Consider the following 22508-nt stretch of genomic DNA (forward strand, 5'->3'; position numbering starts at 1 on the left):
CTTTCTTAGCTCCGACGGCCCGATGAACGAGTAAACGCGGGAAGCCATACTTCGGGTGATGAAACGCGACGGTTCTCACGCGGAAGATGCCGTAAGATACACTACAGTGTTGAGAACCGGAGTTACTGTTTACGTCTCGTAGTCGAATTGAACAATGACCGGTTGTTGCGGTATTCCGTCGCTACAGCACGATGACGAGGCTCGGCTCGCACTACCGCGCGCAACAACAACACCCCGCTCACGACGAGACTTGGTACTTGGCAACCACCTCTTCCACCTTCCCGATGTAGTCAACCAAAGTTCAACGCTCCCACTTTGAATGTACCCAAGCCATCGCCAAGACTGTATAGCACAACAATGCCTGATAGCAAAGCCGATAACACGGCTTGCGAGGATGAACACAAGCTTGGAAGCCATTGGCATCGATGGCCTACATAAACCTTGATGGGCTTCGGATTCCTGGAGCCTCAAGATTGACAGCCTCGCAATGCTTCCTACCATTCGTTCCGCAGCCGTCGCGTTGCTGGTTTCCGCCGCGCCCGGCTTGGCTCAGTTCCCAGCGGAGCCCGTTGGACTCAAAGTTTTAGAATCGCGCTTTGGAGATGGTGTGAAAATCACCTTCAAAGAGGTTCGTGCGATTTAGAAATCAGCGATGCTTCTTATCTAATATGTACATGTTAGAACTCGCTTTGCGAAACCACTCCCGGTGTCAAGTCCTACTCCGGCCACGTCTATCTGCCTCCGGGAACCGCGGACTTGGGTCAAGGACAGGATTACCCGATCAACACCGTGAGTGCAGGTCAAAAGCATACATAGCTCTCACTTACGAATGCAAACTAGTTCTTTTGGTTCTTTGAAGCTCGTGAGGATCCGACAAATGCGCCGCTCACCATCTGGCTGAATGGAGGACCGGGTTCCTCTTCCATGTATGGTATTCTGGAAGAGAACGGACCATGCTATGCGAACCCCGATTCAAACTCTACGCGTCCGGCGGAATGGAGTTGGAACAGAGCCTCAAACATGCTCTACCTCGATCAGCCGGTACAAGTTGGTTTGTAAGCACAACCTGTGTTCCTTAGTCGCGGACTTGTTTGTTGACTTCTGCTCGTAGCTCCTATGATACCCTGCAAAACATCACTCGGAACCTTGTTACCGGCGAGGTCACGCTTCTCAACGAGACCTCAACCGTGCCTGAGCAGAACACCACTTTGCTCACCGGAACTTTCCCCAGTCGCGAGCCAAACAACACCGCGTTCGGCAGTGTCAATGGAGCCGTAGCAGCATGGGAATTTGCGCAAGCTTGGTTCCAAGAGTTTCCCCACTACCTTCCAAACGACACCCGCATCAGTCTTGCAGCTCAATCGTATGGCGGACGCTACGGCCCCGCCATGATGTCTTTCTGGGAAGAGCAGAACCAGCGCATCGAGAACGGTACCCTTGGCGAAGAGGGTTACATCATGCATCTCGATACCCTGCTTCTCATCTCAGGATGCGTTGATCGTTACGTGCAGTACCCTTACTACCCTCAGCAAGCATTCCGCCAGAACGGATATGGTATTGAAGCCGTCAATGAGACGACCTACAACGCCATGGTTGAAGCAGTGCCAGAATGTCTCGAGCGCATCCAGAACTGCCGCGATGCCGCTAGACAAGACGACCCCGAGAATCTGGGTATCGATGCCGGTGTGAACGAGATTTGCGAAGACGCAGAATCGTTCTGTCGCGCGGAAATCGTCAGCCCTTACAACCAGTATGCAGGCCGAGACTACTACGACATCTCGACTCCGTCACCACCTCCATTCCCACCGCCATTCCACGAAGGCTACCTGAACCGCGAATGGGTACAAGCCGAACTCGGCGTACCGCTCAACTGGACGGGCAGCTCGCCCCAAGCGTCTTCCGCATACCGCGACATTGGTGACTACCCACGTGACAACTGGCTCGACGACCTTGGTTTTCTGCTCGACAACGGCATCAAAGTCTCGCTCGTTTACGGAGATCTAGACTTCGCCTGCCCCTGGGCTGGCGGTGATGCCGTCGCCAAGGCAATCAACTGGACTGGTTCAGCTGGGTATGCCTCCGCACAATACGCCGAGATCCAGACCAACGACTCCTACGTCGGCGGCCTCGTTCGTCAGTACGGTAACTTGAGTTACATCCGCACGTACCAAGCCGGTCACGCGATCCCAGCGTACCAGCCCGAAACCGCTTTCAAGATCTTCACGCGCGCGCTATTTAATCTCGATATCGCTACTGGTACCGAATCAACATCTGGAACGGATGAGAGCAGCACATACATGAGCACTGGTCGCCCAGACCCCGATGTGCAGTTTGACGCTTTCACCAGCGACAGGCTGACATATTGCTACACCTGGGATCTCAGCTCTTGCACCGAGGAGTACGTCGATGCGGTTCTGGATGGCTCGGCGGAGATTTGCCAGTACCTTGTTGTCGATGCGAATACTACTGCGCTGTTCCCGGAGGTTATTGCAAATTGCCGCGCGGAAAATGGCGGCAATGGCACTATGCCTGGTGGGCATAGTAATAACACGCTGCCCGAGTTCGAAGGTGCTGCTGCGAGCGTGAGAGGAAATGCGTGGGCCGTCTGGTCAGCACTCGTCATCATGGGTGTAGTGAGCTTTATGCTCTAAATGCGCGAGACGGACTGTAAATATGCTTGGATGCTGCGAATGTCCGACATCGTCTCCACAATACAACGATACATCAGGACCTCATCCAATGGAATACATATAATGTGATTTGGTATCCATTATCTCAACTTGCATCTCCTCGATCTCCCAAACTAATTATCAAGGTTAACACCAAACTTCTTAGCCTGCTCCCTCTGCACCTTATCCCCCAAATGCGCTTCCACACCCTCCGCATCACCCTTACCCCCCTTACCACTCCCACTCTTCTCATCCTGCCCCCCCTTCTTCCCATCCTTACTCCTATCCCCACTCTCCAAACTCGTCGCCCCATGCAATTCCTCCACATCAGCATGCCCCCCATTCTTCCTCACAACCTCATCCCCGGCGCCCTTACTCTTCCCCACAGCATCAGCCACGCGCTGCGCCCTCGCATCCATCTCCTGCCCCTTGTTGCTCGACGTCGAGATATCCACTTCGTCTTTATCTAGCTTTGTGAACTTCTGGTCCAGCTGCGAGCGCTCGGGCGACGTGGCCCCGTGGTGCGGTTCTGTGCGCTTCTTCGAGGAGGATGTGTCTTTCTTGGGTGGGAGCGGGTCTTGGGCGGAAGAGTCTTCTTCGTCGTCGAGAGGGTCCTTTTTGGGCTCGTTGACGCCGAATTCTTCGGCGTTGTCGGCGATGGGGGCTGCGGCGCCGCCGGCACCCATTCCGGGGAGGGCTGGGGTGGGGTTAGTTTTTGATATGGATTTGATGTGGTATTTCGGGTTTCCTTACCGTCTCCTGCTTCGACTTCGGGCATGGGGGCTACGTGCTTGGTGTGTTGGAGTGTTTTCTGTTGGTCACGTGTTAGTCGCTGGTCAGGCTTCTGTCCATTGGAAGACGTACATCACCAGAAGCCCCATGAAGCAGCTCTTGACCCTCAATTGGGCCATTGTCGCTAGATCCGTCTCCGTTGCGAGGCATAATGTTCAATTCGTAGATTCGAAAAAAAAGGTTAAGTGGTATGGTGGTTAGGAATACTGCAAAGCTGTGTAGCAAGAATGATTCAATACCCCAGCTTCAACACGACACCTTCATATACCAGCTACTAGGTACTTGAAAGTTGGCAACCCCAAGTTCTAGGTCTCTGGTTCAAAGACGTCATAGCTTTTGTTTATTGTTCGTTGCGTTGCACTAGGCGGTCCACTAGGCGGTGACCGGAGAGCGTCCGGCATAGATGTAGTGGACTTGCTGCTTTTTATGCACAGCAAGCCTCTCAGGCACCGCACCAAATTGAGTGTAGTCCGCATTCCCCCACATTTGGTGTCATCGTACCTGAGGCCTTTTCTGGCTTTGGCGCTCGAGGCCGGGGCGACTTTCCACGAGTAATGTTGGCGGTGTGGGTTGAGAGCGGCTGGAATCTCGACTGCGGTATAATGCCAGAACGTGAAGTGTACGAATCGAGTATATTATCGTGTCAGCTAAGGGTATAATACAAATTAATGGTGTCGCGTAAACATCGTCGTCGTCCTTTCTTTCGTTGCAATAAATGAAACTCCCTAATAAACCACCTTATGATCCCAAAGAGGCGCTTGCCTCACGCTGTTATCATCCCATTCGACCTTGCCCTTCTCATTCATTATCGCGCCCTCATCTGTGACCTCGACGCCATGGCTTCCAAGGCTCTCTGTCAGCTCCGCAACCTCGTTCTTGCTAACGCCAGCCTGATCTCTCGCGAGCCAGATGACTTCTTCGCGTTGCGCCAAAGCGGGGTGTAGGTAGGCTTCGAGAACGTCTTGCTGAGTGTAGGCTGGTACAGGATGGCGGAAGCGTGTGATCAAAGAGGAGGAGATCTCGCTGACAGAAAGTGTATGCGGGGAGAACATCTTCTTGAGTAGGGATCGCTGTGGCGGGGCGTTCGACGGAGGAGCCATGCCAGCGCCTTGCTCACCGGCGTACTGGCGGCTTTCCTCTCTGTAGCCAGAAACAAGAGCTTGCTCAGATCGCCTGCTGTCTTCGCGCGAGCGTTTGACATTGTTGTACCCAGGGTGCATGCCATTGCCCTCCGAATGTCTTTCAGCGTCGTTGTGCTGTTGGGGATGGTTCGAGTCATCGAGCAAGTTCATCTGCTTGATCTTGCGCTTCATCATGACGTGAAAGATGATCGTTGCTACGATCAGCACTATCTGGAGCACCGTAGGACCAGCAGATGTGACACTATTGCCGATCCCGATACCGAAGAGACCCAAGAGACAGAGTTCTCCAAGGTAAACACCGACCATGAGCTGCTCGAGCGCGCGAGCATAGAAGCCACCCTTGGTGTCAACGTGGGTGTCGTGAACGTAGATCATGTTGTAGCGGTAGGCCAGGTAGATGAAACCGATACCGAGTGTGGCAAAGCCCAGAACGAGTGGCGCAATGCAGGCGTATGAGATCGCAATGACGCCCAAGTTAGTCCACTTCGGGTACTCTGCTCCCCAAGATGGCTCCGTGAATGACACATAGCGCATGTACTTCTTTCTCGGGGTCTTTGCGAACTTGCTCAGGATGAACACGCCCACTAGTCCCATCAGGTTGAAAAGGTACCTTGCAGCGTTGGCAAGTCCATACAGAATGAAGTACGAGATGTAGAAGTTGGAAGCTTTGGGAAGATTCTTGGACAGTAGTGAGACAGCCGATGCCGGATTGCTAACGATTTGACTGGCGACGGCGGTGGCACTGGAAGTGAAGGTTGTGATGAGGAAGACCTGGATTACCTGGAATGCAAAGTACCAGGTTTGCGTCTGCTGCTCGACTTCGGACAGAGTTATCGCTCCTGCAAGTTTGGCGACGACTAAAATTCGTTAGTATGCATTGGGAGTAGGGAACTCGGGGACAACTTACAGCGGCAGATAATGGGCACCAATGCCATCAGTACAGCGAGAAGAATGGTAGGCAAAAGTCCAGTGACTACACCGAGAATCGGACCGGGAATCGAGTCAATCCATGCCAGGAACGGTACGTTTTCTGTGAGATAGTTGACGTTGCTGATGATACCAACAATCGCGACAGGAATGGCCCAGAACATAATCAGAAGCGCAATGAAGATATTCGCAAGGATATGACGGAGTTTTCTGTTCTTGGAGCCCATACCGAGGTTCTTCCAGATGATCTCATCAGGCAGGACACCCATCTGGCGGGATTCAAAACTTGCTGGTCTGCGATGTTGGTGTTCGTTGAAAGCGGCTTCGGCGGCGGCCATCGTGTCAAATTCGATGAAGACAGCACTGGCTAGCTTCTCCCTCCCAGCGAGATGGGACTGTTGAGCCGATTGGATTTTGGGTAGCAGCTCCTTGATCTGGTTGCGGTAGTAGCCAATGGAGTCGACCTTGTGTCCAATGAGGGGCTTCAGCTTGTGTGTCGGTCGCAATGCCTTGTCGTAGGTTGCGTTCTTCTCGCTACCCTTCTTCTGCTGCTGCTTAGTGGCAGCTGCCATGAACTTGATCTCGCTGGCCTCCAGCTTGGGTACATTTTCTTCGAGTTCTTCAACGTCATCTTCTAGGTCCTTGACGTCAGGTACCAACCAGATCTGGGCCACTTGTGGAAACGCGGTGTGTAAACTCTCAAGCGATAGATCCTTCTCCGGTACGTCGGTGAAGAGAACTGTTCGTTGCGAGATGCGACTAGCATTCCAGGTGGACAACAGGTAGGCCTTTCGGACCTTGACAAGGTATAGCATCTCCCTTCCGATTAGGAACAAGACCCAGCCGAAGAAGACCCAGGCCATGAGCGCATGGGCAAAGTAGCGAACGTCGTTTTCGACATTAGAAAAGCTGATGATATCTAGGCCGGATTCACCACCTCCGCCAGTGGCATTGACAGGGAATAGCACTGGCCAAGTGATGATAGCACCGACAAAAGCCATGAGTGTGAGTACCTTGAGGAAGCGCATGTAGAGGTAGGCATCGAGGGAGTGGTGGTTGAGGACGTAGTCATCGCTGATGTGCATAAACTTCTTGATCCAGCCGAATTTGCTCGAACCGGCCGATGGAGTCTTCTCACTGTGTTCTTCGTCAGTCTCGATGGAAAATGTGGAGGCAGATATATGATGAAACGTACTCTTCGAAAAGCGCATCGTGGAAAGTTCGTGGTGCGTATAAACGCCTCTGTTTTGCTCGCAATAGCAAGAAAGCACCCACGAGGATTCCAGAGACCACTATACATGGTACCAGCGTTGAATACAAAGCAGATACTGACGAAGAGCTGCTGCGGTGGCTACCCGACCGCGAAGACGCGCTGGGTGAAGACATGGTGCGCGACGTCGAGGATGTGAATGAGGCCACGAAACGAGGGTGTCGTTTTCAGTGTGGTTTTAACAGGTCGAGCTGCCTTTGATGTACCGGCCCTGGTTACACCCTTTCCATAACGGCGCTTGCATCATAGCACCCAGACTCTGGCGTTTCCCCATAAACATTCAGTGTCATAGTACATGGTCGGCACACGCGTTCCGACTAGTCGCATGCTCTACCAAACAAGATGAACCAGGGGCAAGTCGCGCGAGGCCGGAGGCTGGAACGCAGGTTGGTTAGAGGCTGGAGGATGATCTAGCCTACCGGTTACGTCGATCCAAGACGATAGCGCGCATGCTGTAAAGCTTGGGAGGCGTGAACGTCGAAGGCGCACGCGGGGGCGAGCGTCTGTGTCGTCATTTGCCCAACGCGAAACTCGCACAATCTCTGCAAAACAAGGTCATGCATTCAACAAGAGCTGCTGGGCATTGCTCCGTTACACCTAGCCTGCCGTTTTTGCCGTTCAACGGCAATTCCCGTGCAGCGCTGGCCAACAACATCGTCGTTGACATCGTGTGAGGATCTTTTGCGAGTGTATGTGTACGGGCGGGCCTTACAGCCAAATTCTGCCAAAACGGTTATGGCGCAGTGACTTAGCCACATCTAAGCTTCAACGGGACGAAGATCAGGTTTTCTCCAGGCGCCACAATGGGGTTTGTGGGTCACTAGTCACGCTTGAAGCTTGACTGGACATGGGCTTGCATTGGCATTCAACTTGGGGGCAGTGGGTTCTTATGTTGCGATTCCCTACTCTGGTCAGAGATTCATCATTACTAAAATTGATAGACTATAATACAGGGCTCCGGTAATCCGTAGAAAACTTAGCTCATGAGCAGTCTCGTAATGGCACTAACATTAAGTGTCCTTAGATCACTGTAATGTTGCCCGGTACCCAAAAATACCACTGGAATGCCTGTCGCGTGCACCATCGACACCAGTGTACCCACCATATCGCCGACGGTATCGCACTTTGAGATGATAAATCCATCGAGGTTTCTCCCAACGCCAAAAGAAGCGTTGAAGTTGCGTGCCTGTGCAACAGAGTCTGTGCCGACAAGCGCTTCACCCACCATGAGAATCTTGTCTGGGTTGGCTAGCTTGCCGAATTTCTCAAGCGAAGACATGAGACGTTGATCGTTGTGTCGGCGACCAGCGGTGTCGATGAGCACCACGTTGAAGCTGTTCTTCGAGGCAAAGGTAACGGCATCCGCTGCAATGTTGGCGGCATCTTTGCCATAGCCCTTTTCGAACAAATCGACCTGACCTCCTTCTCTTTGCGATAGCTCCTTCAATCTATCTACGTGTACGCGTAGTTGCTCCACAGCACCAGAACGGAATGTATCCGCTGCTGCGATGAGCACGCGGTGGTGGTTTTGCAACAGGAAAAAGGCGATCTTGGATAGGTTTGTCGACTTTCCTACGCCGTTTACACCGACAATGGAGATGACGTAGGGGCGGGATGTAGTGGCGTTGGTGTGTTGAATCTCGCGTAGGAGGTCCAGGGAGGACGTAGGAGTGAGCATCTTGGTGAGAGCCTTTTCCATGGAGGATTTGAGCGTCGTCTCGATTGCTGTTGCAATGGTTAGTAGCTACGTATAGTGGGGGCTAGGCGTGTCAACTGACTGGTAAAGCTGGGAGTCTTCATGCCCACAAGATCGCGCTCGACGCTCTCACACAATCGCACCGCAGCTTCGAGAGCCACGTTCTTGCGAAGGAGGTGCTGTTCCATTCCCTTAAGTGGTTTTGCCAAATCCTCCTTGGTGAGTGTCTTGCCGCCAACCACGTTCCTGAACAGGCCGCCAATGGCACCCAAACTGGACCCTACTAGCCCACCCGAGGCAGCGGGTGCTTCCTTGTCCTTCTTCGCGTTTTGTGCTGCGATTATCTCGTCCATCTCTTCGTCGAGATCTTTGAGCACGAACTCGCCCTTCTTTGTCTTGTGGCCCCACGTCTCTGGTCGGATCTCCTCGAGCGCCTCGTTCCCAGAGGCGTCGCCCTGGATGTCTGATTGCGAGTAGTCGAGCACAGAGTCGTCCTGTTCTTCGGCCCCGAATTCGCCCCACACTCTGCCCTTCTTGGCTGAGCCCCTGCCCTTCTTCTTGGCTGATGCTTCGTCACCCGATGACACTGGTGCTGAGCTGAATGCCGACGCCTTCTTCTTGTCTCGCCGTGACATCTTCCCTCCAAACGGTCTTGCCTTTCCAGTCAAAAGCTGACTTTGCGCCGGTGTAGTAGGTCTCGAGGTGTCTGGCGTGGGCACTGGTGTTGAATCGGCGCTCGTATCGTACAAGGACTGCTGTGGTTTCTGTAATGCCGTTGGCTTGGGCACGCTTTCGTCGGCGCTGTCGTTATCGGTACTCGATTCGGGAGTCGTGAGCTTAATGCTTGGTGCGCCAGAGTCGCTGGCACCTTCCAAGTCATGCATCTGTCGGTCGAAGTAGGCGCCGAATTTGTCGCAGTTGACCACACTGCTGTGCTCCGTCTTCAGCTGCTCGCCATAGAGGCCGACGAAGAGTGCGCGTACGTTATCGAGGAGCTTGTCGACCCAGGTCAGGTGTACTAGACTTTGATATACGGCCTATGGCAAAGTCAGCTGTTGCGCATATCTACGTCGCAATGCGCCATGGCCCTATCTCGATCCATTGGCGAAACGAGGACTGCGTTCATACCACAAAGATGAGGCCAAGATCCTTCGCCGCCGTCCACTTCAGAGTATATCCCTCCTTCTTGTACGTAGGTTTGGCGCCGGCATCTTCGGCGTGAGGTTGCACGCGCTCCTCGATGAAGACATCCCGGATTAAACTGTTGATGACGTTTGCGCCGACCGGGACATATGTGCGCGACCACAAGACTACGCCGGAGGTAGTCAATATCTCGAAGGTATCCAACATGGCGAGGGTGAAAGGCGGCGGGAAGGTTGCGGAAGGGAGACGTGGTGGTGGTGCGGCGGGCACATGTGGGATATGACGACGGGCCGTGCACGCTCTTGCCAGATGGTCGGAATTCGGAGGTGCCAACGACACCGCAGCTCAAGGCAGAAATTCAACCAACATTGACGGCGACGTGTCCAATTGCGCATCACAAAACTCGGGCTTCTTTGTCTTTTTCATTCTCCTAGACACCGCACTCGCTACACCGACCAGCACCCCGACGCGCAGCCATGCAGCGCCCCAACTACGGCAACCCACCACCGGCGCATTCACCACCTTGTACGTATTAGGACGCGTCCCATCATGCCTCCTGTAGATGCCGTGTACTGACTCCATCAAGTACACCACCCCGTCCCACAACACGTTTCCACAGTCCCCCAGCTACGGTCACCACCTCCCCCGCAACCCCCTTCACAACCACAGAGCGGCTATGGCTACGGGTCACAGGCAGGTGGCATGCCGCCTCAACAAGGCGGATATGGCGTGCACCCGTCGTTCGGCGGCTTCATCAACGACCCCACTGCTCAGCTAGGGTTCCAGATGGGAAAGAGCGCCGTGGACGCTGGGCAGCACTACATGGAACAGAATGTATGTCCACAAGGCATAGCGCTGGCATCCCATTCATGAACAACTTGCTAACAACATTCCAGCTAGGACGTCTTGTCTCAGTGTCCGCATTAAAGCACTACTTCAACGTCACAAATTCCTACGTCCTCAACAAACTACGCATCATCCTCTTCCCATGGTGGCACCGTCCCTGGTCGCGCCAACGGCAACACACGGCCGATCCATCAGCGTCCGCCGCACTGCTATATCAACCTCCACGAGAAGATGTCAACTCACCAGACATGTACATACCCACCATGGCCCTGGTGACCTACATTCTGCTGTCAACACTCTTCGCAGGTCTGCGCGGCGCCTTCAATCCCGAACTCCTGGGCAAGACCGCTACAGTCGCAATCGCAGTCACCTTACTCGAGATCCTCATCATCCGAACCGGCACCTTCCTCCTCGCCATCAGCAGCTCCTCGCAACTCCTCGACCTCGTAGCGTACAGCGGCTACAAGTTCGTCCACGTCATCGTATCGCTGCTCATCACCAACTTGGCCAATTGGATCGGTTTCAGTAGCTCATGGGTCGGCTGGGTCATATTCCTTTACTGCTTCAGCGCGAACTCGTTCTTCTTGTTGAGGAGCCTGAAATACGTGCTGTTGCCTGACAACAAACCACAAGACGCCTTTGGCGCTCCTGCTCCCGTGGGATATCCTCAGGATATCAAGACTGGTCAGAAGTCGAGGAGGACGCAGTTTTTGTTTGTGTATAGCTATGTGGTGCAATTTGGGTTCATGATCTGGTTGAGCAAGGTATGAGTGGGACAAAATTAGTGGGGTGATATATCTAAGCTGGGGTTGCAGAGGACAACGTATGTCCCACTCAGCTCATCCGTTGGACTTGAGAATACACGTAGCTACGCTGTTACTTATCACCCATTGACGATTTGGGCAAGCGAGGAGTCGCGTTTGAGGAGTATCATGTATCATGTATCTATTAGCATCCAGCATCCGCATCCGCATACTCAATGCGGAGTCTTATGCGTACTGATTGACATCTATATGTATCTAAATCATGTCGCACACAACCGACGGAAAAGCTCATATACCCGTAATGACCATTAGCCATGAACGTGTAAATGCTCCAGTACGCCATACCATACATGCGCCCATACACCGCTTTTGAAAAATCCACTCCCCACATCTTTGCGAGAATCCTGACACCATCTAGCCCACAACAGGGACAATCCGCCCCATAGCACGCATATGCCCCATACTCTCCTCATTCTCCCTCTGATAATCCAACACCACCTCACCAAACTGCTCAATCTGATCCTGTGCCCTCGGCGCTCCGATCAACACGATACCCCTCGGCACCACCACGTCAGCGACCTGGAAGCAACCAAACGTGACTACCTTTTTGATAGCGGGACATGATCGGAAGACACCAGCTACAATCTCCGTGTCGACGACGGGACAGAAGGAGAGGTTGATCTCGCGGAGATGAGGATATTCCTTCTTGCCGTCGAAGATTTCTGTGAAGGTGGCATGTGAGATGTGGCGGCAGGAGGAGATGTCTAGGAATTCGAGGCGCGAGCCCGAATGGGCCATTAGGGCGCGGAAACCGTTGGACCCGAGGCCGATAGGCTCGTCTTCGGGTCCGTCGGGGTTTGTGTTGTCTAGGTCGCGGGTTGAGTTGACGTCGATGTAGTGGAGCGGTGGGTTGGTCCAGTTGGTGAAGAGTTTCACGTAGCCAGCGTCGGTGCATTCGTGGTTCTCTGTGAAGCGGAACTTGCTGAGATAGTGACACTTGTTGTGGATGGCTTCGAGAACGTCATCGGTAGGCTCTGTTGTGTTGTCCAGGAAGTGCTCTAGGCAGAGGGTGCGGAGGTTGTCGCCAACTGAGTCGACTAGATGGACGAGCTTCTCGCGGGTGATGGGGTCGTAGAAGCGGAGTGTGAGGTGTTTCAGGCGCTTCAAGTGAGCAATGGCGTCGATGCTGTCCGGGCCGATCTTCTTGCAGCGCTCAATCTTGAGGCGTTCAAGGTTGGGGCAGAAGGTGGAAAGTGCCTCAACTACTTGGTCGTCGAACGCGGCGTCTAACCACTCAACTTTCAGCGACTTGAGATCTTGGCCCCTAGCAATGAAGAGTTCAATCCATTTGTCGTTGGAGACGAGGTTGGCTCCTAGCAGCTGAATCTCTTCGAGTGCCTTCGCCTTCTCGTTCATGTAGTCGATGTTGCTATCCTTGAACTGACAGCAGTTGCGCAGCGACAGACGCTTGACATTTGGGCAAACGGCAAAGATCTGGTCGTAGTCCTCCGTCTCGAGATATGCTGCCTCATGAATTGCGATTGACTGCATGTCTGACTGGAGGAACAGCTTCATCGTGTTGGAGTTCATCGCTCGCTTCTTGGAGAAGATCTCGCTGATTCGGTTCATGATACCCTCTGGCATCTCGCCCAGCTCGTCAATGTCCTCCGAATGTTTCGCGAGCTTCTCGATACACAATTGTTGAAGTGTTTTGGGTCCGCGCTGTGTCATACCATCAAGGCGGTTGCTCTCAATCTTCCTGCGACCCTTTCGCACAACTGGCTTAGCCAACTTCTTCTCTGCCTTTGCATCTTTGATCATCTCCTTTCCACATGGTGTACACAGGAGTCCACCATCTGGACCAGCTTTGCTGTATGGTGTGACGGTAAATCGCTTGTCGCAAATTTCGCAATTCTCCAATTGACCAGGGAGGGGCTTCGCCTTCTTGTACATGTCCATCGCATCTTCGAAGTCGGACTCATCGTCTGAGCCCTTCTTCTTGCTCTTCTTCTTTGATGCCTTCTTCGCCGCCTTGCCCTTCTTGATCTTCGCTATGGCCTCATCTTGGTTGCGCTTACGTTTGCGGGTGCGCTCGGCTGCCATTGCGGAGGATTCGGCTTGTACGTCCTCCTCGACATCTTCGTCCTCTTCACCGGCATTTGAAGGTCCCTCGCCATTATCTCCTGCTTCTGCTGCGTCTCGCTCGGCTTGTTGACGACGCTGTTCGTACGAATCGCGGATCTCTGCTGCAGAGATGTTGTTCGCCTGATAATGAGATATTAGCGAGTGTCTCTCTCAAGCCTCGCCCACTGAGGTTTGCGCGGCCGCTATCGAGCAAGAACCCAGCCGCTTTCGATCTTCATTTCGCAAGTCTTGAATGTTGGGCATGCTTGTCCCCAGAACAGATGTCACTCACGGCCAGAAAATCTGTCAAGGCAGAGTGCGGCCCCCGAATGCCTGCGCCTCTAGGTCGTCGTCCGCTCCTGTCGCCACTCATTAGTCTTGCGCGCCCATAAAGTCGAATAGCGAAACTTGACGTACATGATGCCTGTATCTATTTCGTACTGTAAGAGCGATTGAAACGAAAGTGATTTGAAAGAAGGTGTTGCGGTACAGTCGTGGTGGAGCGACTGCGCTGGGTGTGAGTGGGGTGGGACATGCGCAGGAAGGCGCGTTGGGGTACGGCGCGCAATCACGTGGTGGCAATTAGTCGCTTTTTCCGGATTAGTCTACCCCTGACAGCGTTCATTTCACTGTCACCATAGTCGCGCGATAGGGCTATCCATAACGCTATCGATTCAGGAATTCAACTTTTGTAGTCCTATGTACGTCCCTCCGGTGGGACAGCACGTGGTAGACAATTCGCTGTCATGACCACAGCTAAATCAAATAATCCATGTACACATCAAACGCCAGTCCAATCCAAACTCCCGCATCCCCTTGCAGAACAGGACCTTGTCCGTTGTGCAAATTTGTCAATCTCTGTGATCTCCATATACCGGGATCAAGTGACTAGATGACTGTGTCGTCGTCACTGTCATCATCGTCCTCGTCTTCTTCGTCTTCCTCCTCATCCGAGTCCCAAGCATCGACAGTGGACCCTGTCTGTCGGACAGTATCACCCATAGGCATCTATGAAATAGTCAGTATTTTTTTTTTGCCAACACTCAAGATCTGAAGGATTCATCGTTGAACATACCATAGGAGGACCTCGAGGAGCAGCACGAATCTTGGCCCATCCATTGGGGCGGATCTCCGAAGTGTCAGATCGCTCAGCCACACTGGAGGTGAAGGTGTGGGACGAGCCGGTGACGGAGGAAGTCGAGCGACGATAGGCGTTGGGGCTGAAGCCTGAGCTCGCACTAGGAGCCGCATTGGACTGGGTGTGCCAGGACTTGGTGCGGACCTCGCTCCAGCTGTCAGTGTCGGCGTTTCCATGGCCAGCCGGGAAGGAGTATTCAGTGCCGATGAGGCTCTCGTCTGCTTCACCGTTCATGGACATAGCCTTCTGGAAGCTAGCCGACAGCGCAATACCTCCGTCTTCAATGTCCTTGCGCTCGGTTCGTCGGTTGATGCCGTTGACAGTCTTCCACTCATCATCCCCCTATACAGATCAGTATGACGGCCACAGACAGCCCTTGTAGAAAACTCACATAAGTAGAAGATGTTTCACTAGTAGCTGCGGACCAGTACTCGGGAAACTGACCCTGTGAGTGGTCGGGCGGAACAAAGGCCCTATCTGGTTCGATATAGCGGTCTTCATCGACGGCCTCATCAGCGAGCTGAGCCTCAACACACTTGAAGCATTTGGCAGTGTCGGGCTTGGCGCGCTGAGACTTTGCGAACTCCTCCAAGCCCTTCGTCTTGCCACACATGGTGCACTCGATCTCGACCTTCTGCTGCCCAGTGCAACTGTGGCAGTTGATGGGCTTGAAAATCTTGCTTGAGGTCTTGATTTGGTGTCGTGCATCGGTCAGCTGCTTGGTGGAGTACTTGACTTGGGGGAGGTTCTTGTGGCACCGGCCGCACTTGATCTTCATGGGAAGCGGGATACCCTGGAGCCTGGGAAGAATGGTTAGCAGCGCGTCAAATTGGACTGCGACTGGGTTGTTTCAATAGTAATCATGCTGTCGATGGCATTTCCGGTCAATCTTATTTGTACGTACCTGTCGATCTCATCCTGATTGTAAGCGTGCACATTGCGGCGGCCTCCCATCGTTGGCGACTAGTGTTGTAGAGTAGTATGTGAAGTATGAGAACGAGAGAGTGGAATGGGGTTGATGAGAGACCCTGAGACCCTGTACGGCGGTGGGAATAAAAGAGGGATGCCTAAGCGAAGCCTAAAGGTACACGCTGTTTGTTTGGGCCGAACTCAAGGTGAAGGCAGGAGCCAGTGAGAGAAGCTGCAGCTGCCCAACACATGTGTAGCATGTGATACTGCGATCTCGGCGCTGAGTAGCAGTCATCGTCTGGATTCCTGTACGAGCACCTGAGCATACACACTGAGCACACAGCCTTGAAGCTGTCTAAAACCCTACTACATCTCCAGCTCCTCCAGCCCCCTCAATCTTTTTCCAATCTCTCTTTGACTACTGCCATGGGTCGTAAGGGACAAAATGGGGAGCCATCAGAGGCCAGAAAGGCTAAAATGCGTGCCCGCGCTGCTGCGTTCCAGCTTCAACAAGCTCAAGCAGCAGCTGACGCTCAAGCTCAAGCTCTAGCGGCTGCAGATGCTCAAGCTCAAACAGCCGCTCAACCGTCACCTCAGCTTCAAATGTCGAGCAATGCCGAGGCGATGGACCTTACATCAAGCACGAATAAACAGACCAAGGGTACATTCGGTTCCAAGGCCATCTCTACGTCCAGTGCGAGCCTTGGAAACCCCGAAAGGAAGGATGTCGGCACGCAAACATAACTCTCGTGCGGAGGCCATAAGGTGAATGCCACGCTGAGATGCTACCACTTGCAAAGCCTGATCAAGATAATCTAGATGACCCCGACCTGAGGACTTCGACGGATATCAGCGGAGATGGTGTTTGATTTCACGTGAAGTCAGCGGAACAGAAGTTTAGTGATGGTGAGGGAGGCGTGGAGTTTGGGTTGTGCATCACTAGTGTCGCCAAGATTTCGAAGCGGTGAACGCCGGCAGAAATAATTCTAGGATTGGGGCATTCGCGACCAGGAACCCTTTGCGCATACACTCTCAGCGAATACATGCAGTGGATTCACCAGTCACAAAACTAGCTTACGGAGCGAATCAATTTATCCACTGTCGCCAAAGGCTGTCAGCCACCGCACCTGCATCATGGCCACCGAACGCGGCTCCAAGCCCAGCACAGCGCAACCGCGGCGCAAGTCGCAAAACGCAGCGCCCATAGACGACGAAGACACCCGCGCGATCGCCGAATTCACCGAATCAGCCACAAAACAATATGGGCGCGGCGACCGCATACGGCCGAAAACAGTCAAGGATAAGAAGCTGCGGAGAAACATTACATCGCTTGAGGTGAAGAACAAGCAGGCGGCGATAGAAGCGAAGAATGTCGAAGTTCTGCTCGAGAACAACCCAGGACTATTGGAAACCGAAAATGAGCTGGAAAGAACATACAAAGTGCGACAAGATGAAATCAAGCGGGAAGTTGGTATGGAGACGGCGAAGAAAGGCTTCGAGTTGAAGTTAGACGGTCTGGGTCCTTACGATGTATGCGAGTACAGTCGCAACGGCCGGGACTTGTTGATCGCAGGCAGGAAAGGACATGTCGCGACCTTTGACTGGCGAGACGGAAAGGTCGGCTGCGAACTTCAACTCGCCGAGACGGTGCGAGACGCGCGATGGCTGCATACGAGCAACCAGAAGAACTTTGCGGTCGCACAGAAGAACTGTGTCTACATCTACTCGGGCGACGGCGTGGAGATGCACAAGCTCAAGAACCACTCTGAAGCCACACACCTCGAATACCTCCCCTACCACTTCCTCCTCGCCTCGGTATCGACCGCGGGTATAATACGATACACCGATGTCTCGACCGGACAGTCACTACCACAACTATACACCAAGCTCGGTCCCGCGACAGCTTTCGCACAAAATCCACACAACGCCATCCTGCACGTTGGCCACCAAAAAGGTCTCGTAACCCTCTGGTCGCCCAACAGCGCCACGCCCCTCGTCAAACTCCTCCCACACCGGGGCCCCGTCCGAAGCATCGCAGTTGACAGATCAGGAACATACATGGTCAGCACATCCCAAGACCGACGCATGTCCGTCTGGGACGTCCGCATGTTCAAAGAGATGTACCAGACCCACCTCCGCGTCCCGGGCACCACCCTCTCCATCTCCGACCGCAACCTCACAGCCGTCGGCTACGGCACACAGACCTCCATCTACAAAGACGACATCTTCCGCCGGAACGCCGAAGACGCCGCAGCCCCCATCATGCCATACATGGGCTGGGGCGGCGAAGGCCTAAACGTCAGCCGCGTGCGCTTCTGCCCCTTCGAAGACGTCCTCGGCATATCGCACGACAAGGGCTTCACCTCCATCATCGTGCCCGGCGCCGGAGAAGCCAACCCCGACACCCTCGAGCCCGGCACCAACCCCTACGAAACCTCCAAGCAGCGCCGCGAAACAGAAGTGCATGCCCTGCTTGAGAAGATCCAGCCCGAGATGATTGCGCTCGACCCCAATTTCGTCGGTAACCTCGATCTCGCGTCTAATGAAGAGCGGCAACGCGAATACCGCGCTACGAGGGGCGAGAAGGAGCCGGATAAGGTGGATATGTTGAAGAAGAGGGGGAAGGGCAGGAATTCGGCGCTGAGGAGGTATTTGAGGAAGAGTGGGACGAAGAATGTGGTTGATGAGGAGAAGGAGCGCGCGAGGGAGGCACTGAAGAATATGCAGAAGAGGCAGATTGAGAGGAAGGAGAGGTTGAAGAAGGATTATGGACCGGCGCTGGAGAGGTTTGCGAGGAAGTGAGTCTGGGAAGAATTGGCTTGATGCTGTTTCAGACTTCATGTTGGCGTTGGCAGTGAAAAGTACGCGTCTTTATCAGCATTTCACGGCGTTTACTTCACGGATCTGTTGAACGGGTATAGGCTCAGATACTCTATTCGTAAAAGATGAACAACAAACTCCATACCCTTTTTAGCCTATCTAAAACCCCATGATATCATAAAAGTCATTGACGCGTCGTAAGCCTCTAAGCAGCTTGTTCCATCTCACCTGCCTGGTCCAGCTCACCCCTCCACGCTCTCGCGCCTCTCGGGTAAACCCTCTTGTACAAACTAACAGCAACAGCATCCATAGGGCTGATCTTGCCATCGAAAGTAGCCTTGAAGTATCCGTGTGTACCCAGACTCTCCTTGATGAAACCGCTCCTTCCGCGCTTCGTCCACAGCGGTAAGCTCTTGAACCACTTGACGTCGCCGTCGTTGAAGAACATGTAGCGCACTGTGACGACGCGCTTGTTGATCTTGTAGGGGTGGCCTGTCAGGATGATGCGCTTGGCGATGATGCGGTTGGTGGAAGGTGGGAGGGATGTTCCGGTCGCGATTAGGCGAAGGGAGGATGGGTGGTCGGGAGAGGGGGTTGTGCGGGTGAAGTAGAGGAGAGGGACGTTGCCCCAGGTTAGAGGTCCGATGAAAGATGCAATGGCCGATTGGCCAGGGTGGAGGAAGCGAGAGAATTTGTGCACGTTGTTCGGTGTGTTGCCGGCGTGGGAGAAGAGCTGGATGCTATCAGTATTGAGGGATAGAATAGAGGCTTAAGGTGACTTACAGGGTTGATTACTATCCTCCTTGGTCCGCACTGCACAATCATCTCAGTCTTCGACTTGATCGGGCCATCATGCTCAGAGCTGAGCAGTATGCTGTAGTTAGCGGCTGTGCGCTTGTGCTCGTGTCTTAGGAGTGAGAACATGGCCATTGGCCGTGACTGCATCTCCTGGAATTGTAGCGGGACACCGCGAATGTGAACGCTGACCCGAGTTCCGGGCTTGACACCGCCAGCCCAGGCTTCGCGCATGAACTTGGTGGCTGTGCGCTTGTAGTCGGAGATGTCGAGCAACCGCTGCCACTCTTCCGGCTCGTATGGTCGATCCTCTTCCGTCTCCCATGTGCTGTTCCTTAGACTCTTCAATCCCCGGTAGCGAATGAGACGCTCTCGCGCATTCACATTGGGGTGTAGTTCGATCTCGTCAGGGAACTCAAGATCTTCGTCCTCTTCTGTCTTCCTAGACTTCCGGTACTCCTCGATCTGTGCAGCCTCGTCCTCTGGTGATGGGTCTAGGAACATCTCCGATTGGGGGTATTCTGAAGGAGCGCCCTCAGTCATAGCTTTGCCATCGACGTCCATTCCCTCTACACCATCTGCAGGGTGTGCAGGCTGGCTCTGGGCGTCTTCGTCAACTTCCATGTCGTCGAAGTCTTCCAGATCCGAGCCCGAGTCGGACATGTCGTCGAGATACCATGCGGACTGGTATTCACTTGTGCCCTTTGGTAACCGCCTCTTTTTGGCCGGCGCGACCTCCTCCTCCTCGTCTGAGAAATAGTGGTGGTCGTCTAGCAAGACGCCCTTGCGCTCAGAGGGCGCAATAGACGTGGCGTAGTTGGTCACGTCATCCATGATTGTTTCCTCTGGTGCGAGATCTGCTAGGTCGTCCTGGTCTTCCGTTGGGCGCTCCAGGATGCCATCGCCTTCTGTGTCAACAGCCATCTCTTCCTCTTTGTGCTTCTTCCTCGTTTCTAGTGGAGCGGCTACGATCTTGTCGACCTGGAAGTCACCCCAATCTCCCACTTGCACCAGCCTGTCGGCCTTCAACCCAAGCCCGCGCACAACACCGGTGATGACAACATCGCCAGTGCCGTCTGCGTTAACGGCCGACTTGCCTCCAGGCCACGCGATGTCCTCAATGAACATGTAACTCCTTTGATCCCTCCACCTGACACCCTTTGTGGTAGTTGTGCATAGCGATCGGACAAGGTTTGCGGCTTCTTGTCGGTTGTCGAGAGAGTAGACGCGCTCGGTTGCGGGTAGCCAGTGGGTGATGTACGACTTGAGCGACGAAACGACTGAAGGCCTGGCCTTGGCGGGCTCGACCTTGTCCAATCCTTGCACCACGGTAAAGGTGTTTGAAATACCCTGGCTTTCAACCGACTTCATGATCAACTCGCCCTCTGCGTCGACCTCTTCGTGCGCCGAGAGGATGAAGACGACAAAATCGGCGACACGGCAGGCGTCCAGAGCGGCCAGCAGATCCCTCTTGACGATCAAATATTGCACCTTTTGCTTGAAACGGTCGACGTTTGTGCGTGTCCATCCCGCCTCGGGAACCTCCTCTTCAATGTCCAGGCTGGCGTTCAGGCTGCGGACAGCTTCGGCGGTAGAGACGTCCGAACACAGCGGAATGAGAGCGGTGATCCTCGGCGCACCATCTTTCCCGGCGAATACGTTGGACGACTTTGCGTGCTCGTGGTCCTTGTTGATGCGCATCTGCTTGGCGCGGTTGCGGCGGTCGAACTTGCTCATGACTTGCTGGTGGGGGGTCTTGCGGCTGCCGAATTCGAACGAGAGGGAGTTGACTTTGCCTGAAGAAACAGTCAGTAGATGTGGGCGCGGTGGCGGGGAAGGAGCGACTGACCCTTGCTCTGCTCCTTCAGCGCGCCTTTGGTGGCATGGCGGGACTTGAAGCCCTTCTTGTCCTTCTTGGTCGTGCTCCGGTGGTGGTGCGCTGTCGCAGCCATGGGCGCCATATTGTTGCCGCTGCCACCTGATTTGAATCGGAAAGGAATCGACGCCACCTTGACTATGCGGTGTCAGAAACTCGGCGCTGCACTGTCTGGTGGGTGGTGGAGAGTGGGACGGCGATAATTTTGTTAATCGATAAGCCAGGCCGAGTAATTTTGGCTCCTCGGCTGTGGCGTCATGCAGCACACCCCTGCCACCCTGCATTCACCCCTCGCCTTCTGCTTTCACATGCTCGATTCCATCCCACGCCTTCGCACATCACGCTTCAGCAATTCCTCTCTCAAGCCGATGTGATGTCTCACGATGAAGCTGACTTACGCCGCCCGTGTCTTCGAGCTGATCACATGAAGACTTCAGCCTTCTCTACTAATCGATGCTTTGGTAGGGGCAGTCGTCGCATCGGTCTGCTGTGAAGGACACTTACGGTTGAAGCAAGCCGAATAGTACGATCATCATCGACCCTGGATATGTGATTCAGACTTTCTCAACAAATCATCCGCTGAGATGCCAGGTCTCGCACAATACATCGCCGTGGATGGCCAGTCAGACGACCAACGACTCCGCTTTGGACCCCTACAGGCCACAACTTGACGATGGTTACGTTGTTCGATGTAAGGAAGTTCAAAAGGGTCTCAGCGGCACCCTCGTGATTGTGATTCAACTTTCTCCATTCCTCTTCGTCAAGCCTGCGAACGATCGCACTCGGTACCAGCGTCGTCTTTCTCGCTATTCTCAGCAGCATTCATTTTGTCACAGGGCTTCGTAATGCCGGAACTGTCTCAGAAGGGTGTAGGCAACCTGAGCGCAGGGCAACTAAAACGAACGTACAGCGCAAGTCATCGCCCTCCCATCACACCACGTAATTCGATCGAAATCTCCCACCACCCCCTGGAGTCTTATCCCTTTGGGCCAGAACAAATCTCAGGCCACGATACAAACTTGGAACTTCCTCAAGACAAGCTTGCCGCAGTCGATCTCCTTGTCCGCCTTCTCGTCGACATCCTGGTATACAGCTATGACGTCGACTTTCATGAGCTCCATTATGCGCTCGCTGCATGTTCGCCCAAACTGTCCACCACGAACCTCTCCGCGCGGAATATCAGCCTTTTGACCTATCAAGGAACGCGCGTAGCTCTCGAATACGCCGATGTCATCCACAAGGCATGTGAGACTGTCGTTGATAATACTCAGAGTCTGCTAAAGGATAGCGACCGCGAGTTCATTAGCACTTTCATCATGGAGCCAGCACGAACTATTGGAGTCGACATCGCTTACGTCTTCGAGCAGCTGTACGCTTTCCGGATGCACAGGTGTGAAGGTGGAAATCATCACAAGACATTACTCTACACTAAGCCGTCCTTCTGGACTCGGGGTCGCGGTCTCCTGCCGGGGAAATTGGGTATGGATAAGAGTCAAAAGTTACTTGCACGTCGACTCGTCTCAGACGACATGGTCGTTGCACAGCTTGGGACAAGGTCGTGCGAAGCGCTTCGGCTAGTGCTCGGCAAGGCGATCAA

General features: G+C 53.8%; 10 protein-coding genes across 10 annotated transcripts; 3 read left to right on the forward strand and 7 right to left on the reverse strand.

Moving 5' to 3' along the window:
* Positions 1-487: 487 nt before the first annotated feature.
* On the forward strand, positions 488-2651 carry J4E90_009720 (uncharacterized protein; the record flags this gene model as incomplete). Its single annotated transcript, XM_051439239.1, has 4 exons — positions 488-628; positions 682-789; positions 841-1055; positions 1112-2651. The coding sequence occupies 4 exons, from the start codon at positions 488-490 to the stop codon at positions 2649-2651; spliced, it is 2004 nt and encodes a 667-aa protein (XP_051286843.1).
* A 152-nt stretch (positions 2652-2803) lies between these two features.
* J4E90_009721 (uncharacterized protein) lies at positions 2804-3447 on the reverse strand (the record flags this gene model as incomplete). Its single annotated transcript, XM_051439240.1, has 2 exons — positions 2804-3366; positions 3423-3447. The coding sequence occupies 2 exons, from the start codon at positions 3445-3447 to the stop codon at positions 2804-2806; spliced, it is 588 nt and encodes a 195-aa protein (XP_051286844.1).
* Positions 3448-4186: 739 nt separating this feature from the next.
* J4E90_009722 (uncharacterized protein) lies at positions 4187-6916 on the reverse strand (the record flags this gene model as incomplete). The annotated part of the gene is made up of 3 exons (XM_051439241.1): positions 4187-5460; positions 5511-6667; positions 6726-6916. 3 exons carry the CDS (start codon positions 6914-6916, stop codon positions 4187-4189), a joined length of 2622 nt encoding a protein of 873 aa, XP_051286845.1.
* Positions 6917-7776: 860 nt separating this feature from the next.
* J4E90_009723 (uncharacterized protein) lies at positions 7777-9846 on the reverse strand (the record flags this gene model as incomplete). Its single annotated transcript, XM_051439242.1, has 3 exons — positions 7777-8525; positions 8579-9533; positions 9625-9846. The coding sequence occupies 3 exons, from the start codon at positions 9844-9846 to the stop codon at positions 7777-7779; spliced, it is 1926 nt and encodes a 641-aa protein (XP_051286846.1).
* A 269-nt stretch (positions 9847-10115) lies between these two features.
* On the forward strand, positions 10116-11255 carry J4E90_009724 (uncharacterized protein; the record flags this gene model as incomplete). Its single annotated transcript, XM_051439243.1, has 3 exons — positions 10116-10164; positions 10226-10473; positions 10536-11255. The coding sequence occupies 3 exons, from the start codon at positions 10116-10118 to the stop codon at positions 11253-11255; spliced, it is 1017 nt and encodes a 338-aa protein (XP_051286847.1).
* Positions 11256-11663: 408 nt separating this feature from the next.
* J4E90_009725 (uncharacterized protein) lies at positions 11664-14012 on the reverse strand (the record flags this gene model as incomplete). The annotated part of the gene is made up of 2 exons (XM_051439244.1): positions 11664-13514; positions 14004-14012. The coding sequence occupies 2 exons, from the start codon at positions 14010-14012 to the stop codon at positions 11664-11666; spliced, it is 1860 nt and encodes a 619-aa protein (XP_051286848.1).
* A 249-nt stretch (positions 14013-14261) lies between these two features.
* Positions 14262-15465, reverse strand: J4E90_009726 (uncharacterized protein; the record flags this gene model as incomplete). The annotated part of the gene is made up of 4 exons (XM_051439245.1): positions 14262-14381; positions 14449-14853; positions 14903-15311; positions 15416-15465. 4 exons carry the CDS (start codon positions 15463-15465, stop codon positions 14262-14264), a joined length of 984 nt encoding a protein of 327 aa, XP_051286849.1.
* Positions 15466-16554: 1089 nt separating this feature from the next.
* J4E90_009727 (uncharacterized protein) lies at positions 16555-18222 on the forward strand (the record flags this gene model as incomplete). The annotated part of the gene is made up of 1 exon (XM_051439246.1): positions 16555-18222. The coding sequence occupies one exon, from the start codon at positions 16555-16557 to the stop codon at positions 18220-18222; it is 1668 nt and encodes a 555-aa protein (XP_051286850.1).
* Positions 18223-18445: 223 nt separating this feature from the next.
* On the reverse strand, positions 18446-20996 carry J4E90_009728 (uncharacterized protein; the record flags this gene model as incomplete). Its single annotated transcript, XM_051439247.1, has 3 exons — positions 18446-18973; positions 19024-20831; positions 20885-20996. The coding sequence occupies 3 exons, from the start codon at positions 20994-20996 to the stop codon at positions 18446-18448; spliced, it is 2448 nt and encodes an 815-aa protein (XP_051286851.1).
* A 916-nt stretch (positions 20997-21912) lies between these two features.
* Positions 21913-22226, reverse strand: J4E90_009729 (uncharacterized protein; the record flags this gene model as incomplete). Its single annotated transcript, XM_051439248.1, has 2 exons — positions 21913-22185; positions 22221-22226. 2 exons carry the CDS (start codon positions 22224-22226, stop codon positions 21913-21915), a joined length of 279 nt encoding a protein of 92 aa, XP_051286852.1.
* Positions 22227-22508: the final 282 nt, after the last annotated feature.

Source organism: Alternaria incomplexa (genome assembly GCF_024043165.1).
Source record: "Alternaria incomplexa strain BMP 0042 chromosome Unknown scaffold_17, whole genome shotgun sequence".
Lineage (NCBI taxonomy): Eukaryota > Fungi > Ascomycota > Dothideomycetes > Pleosporales > Pleosporaceae > Alternaria > Alternaria incomplexa.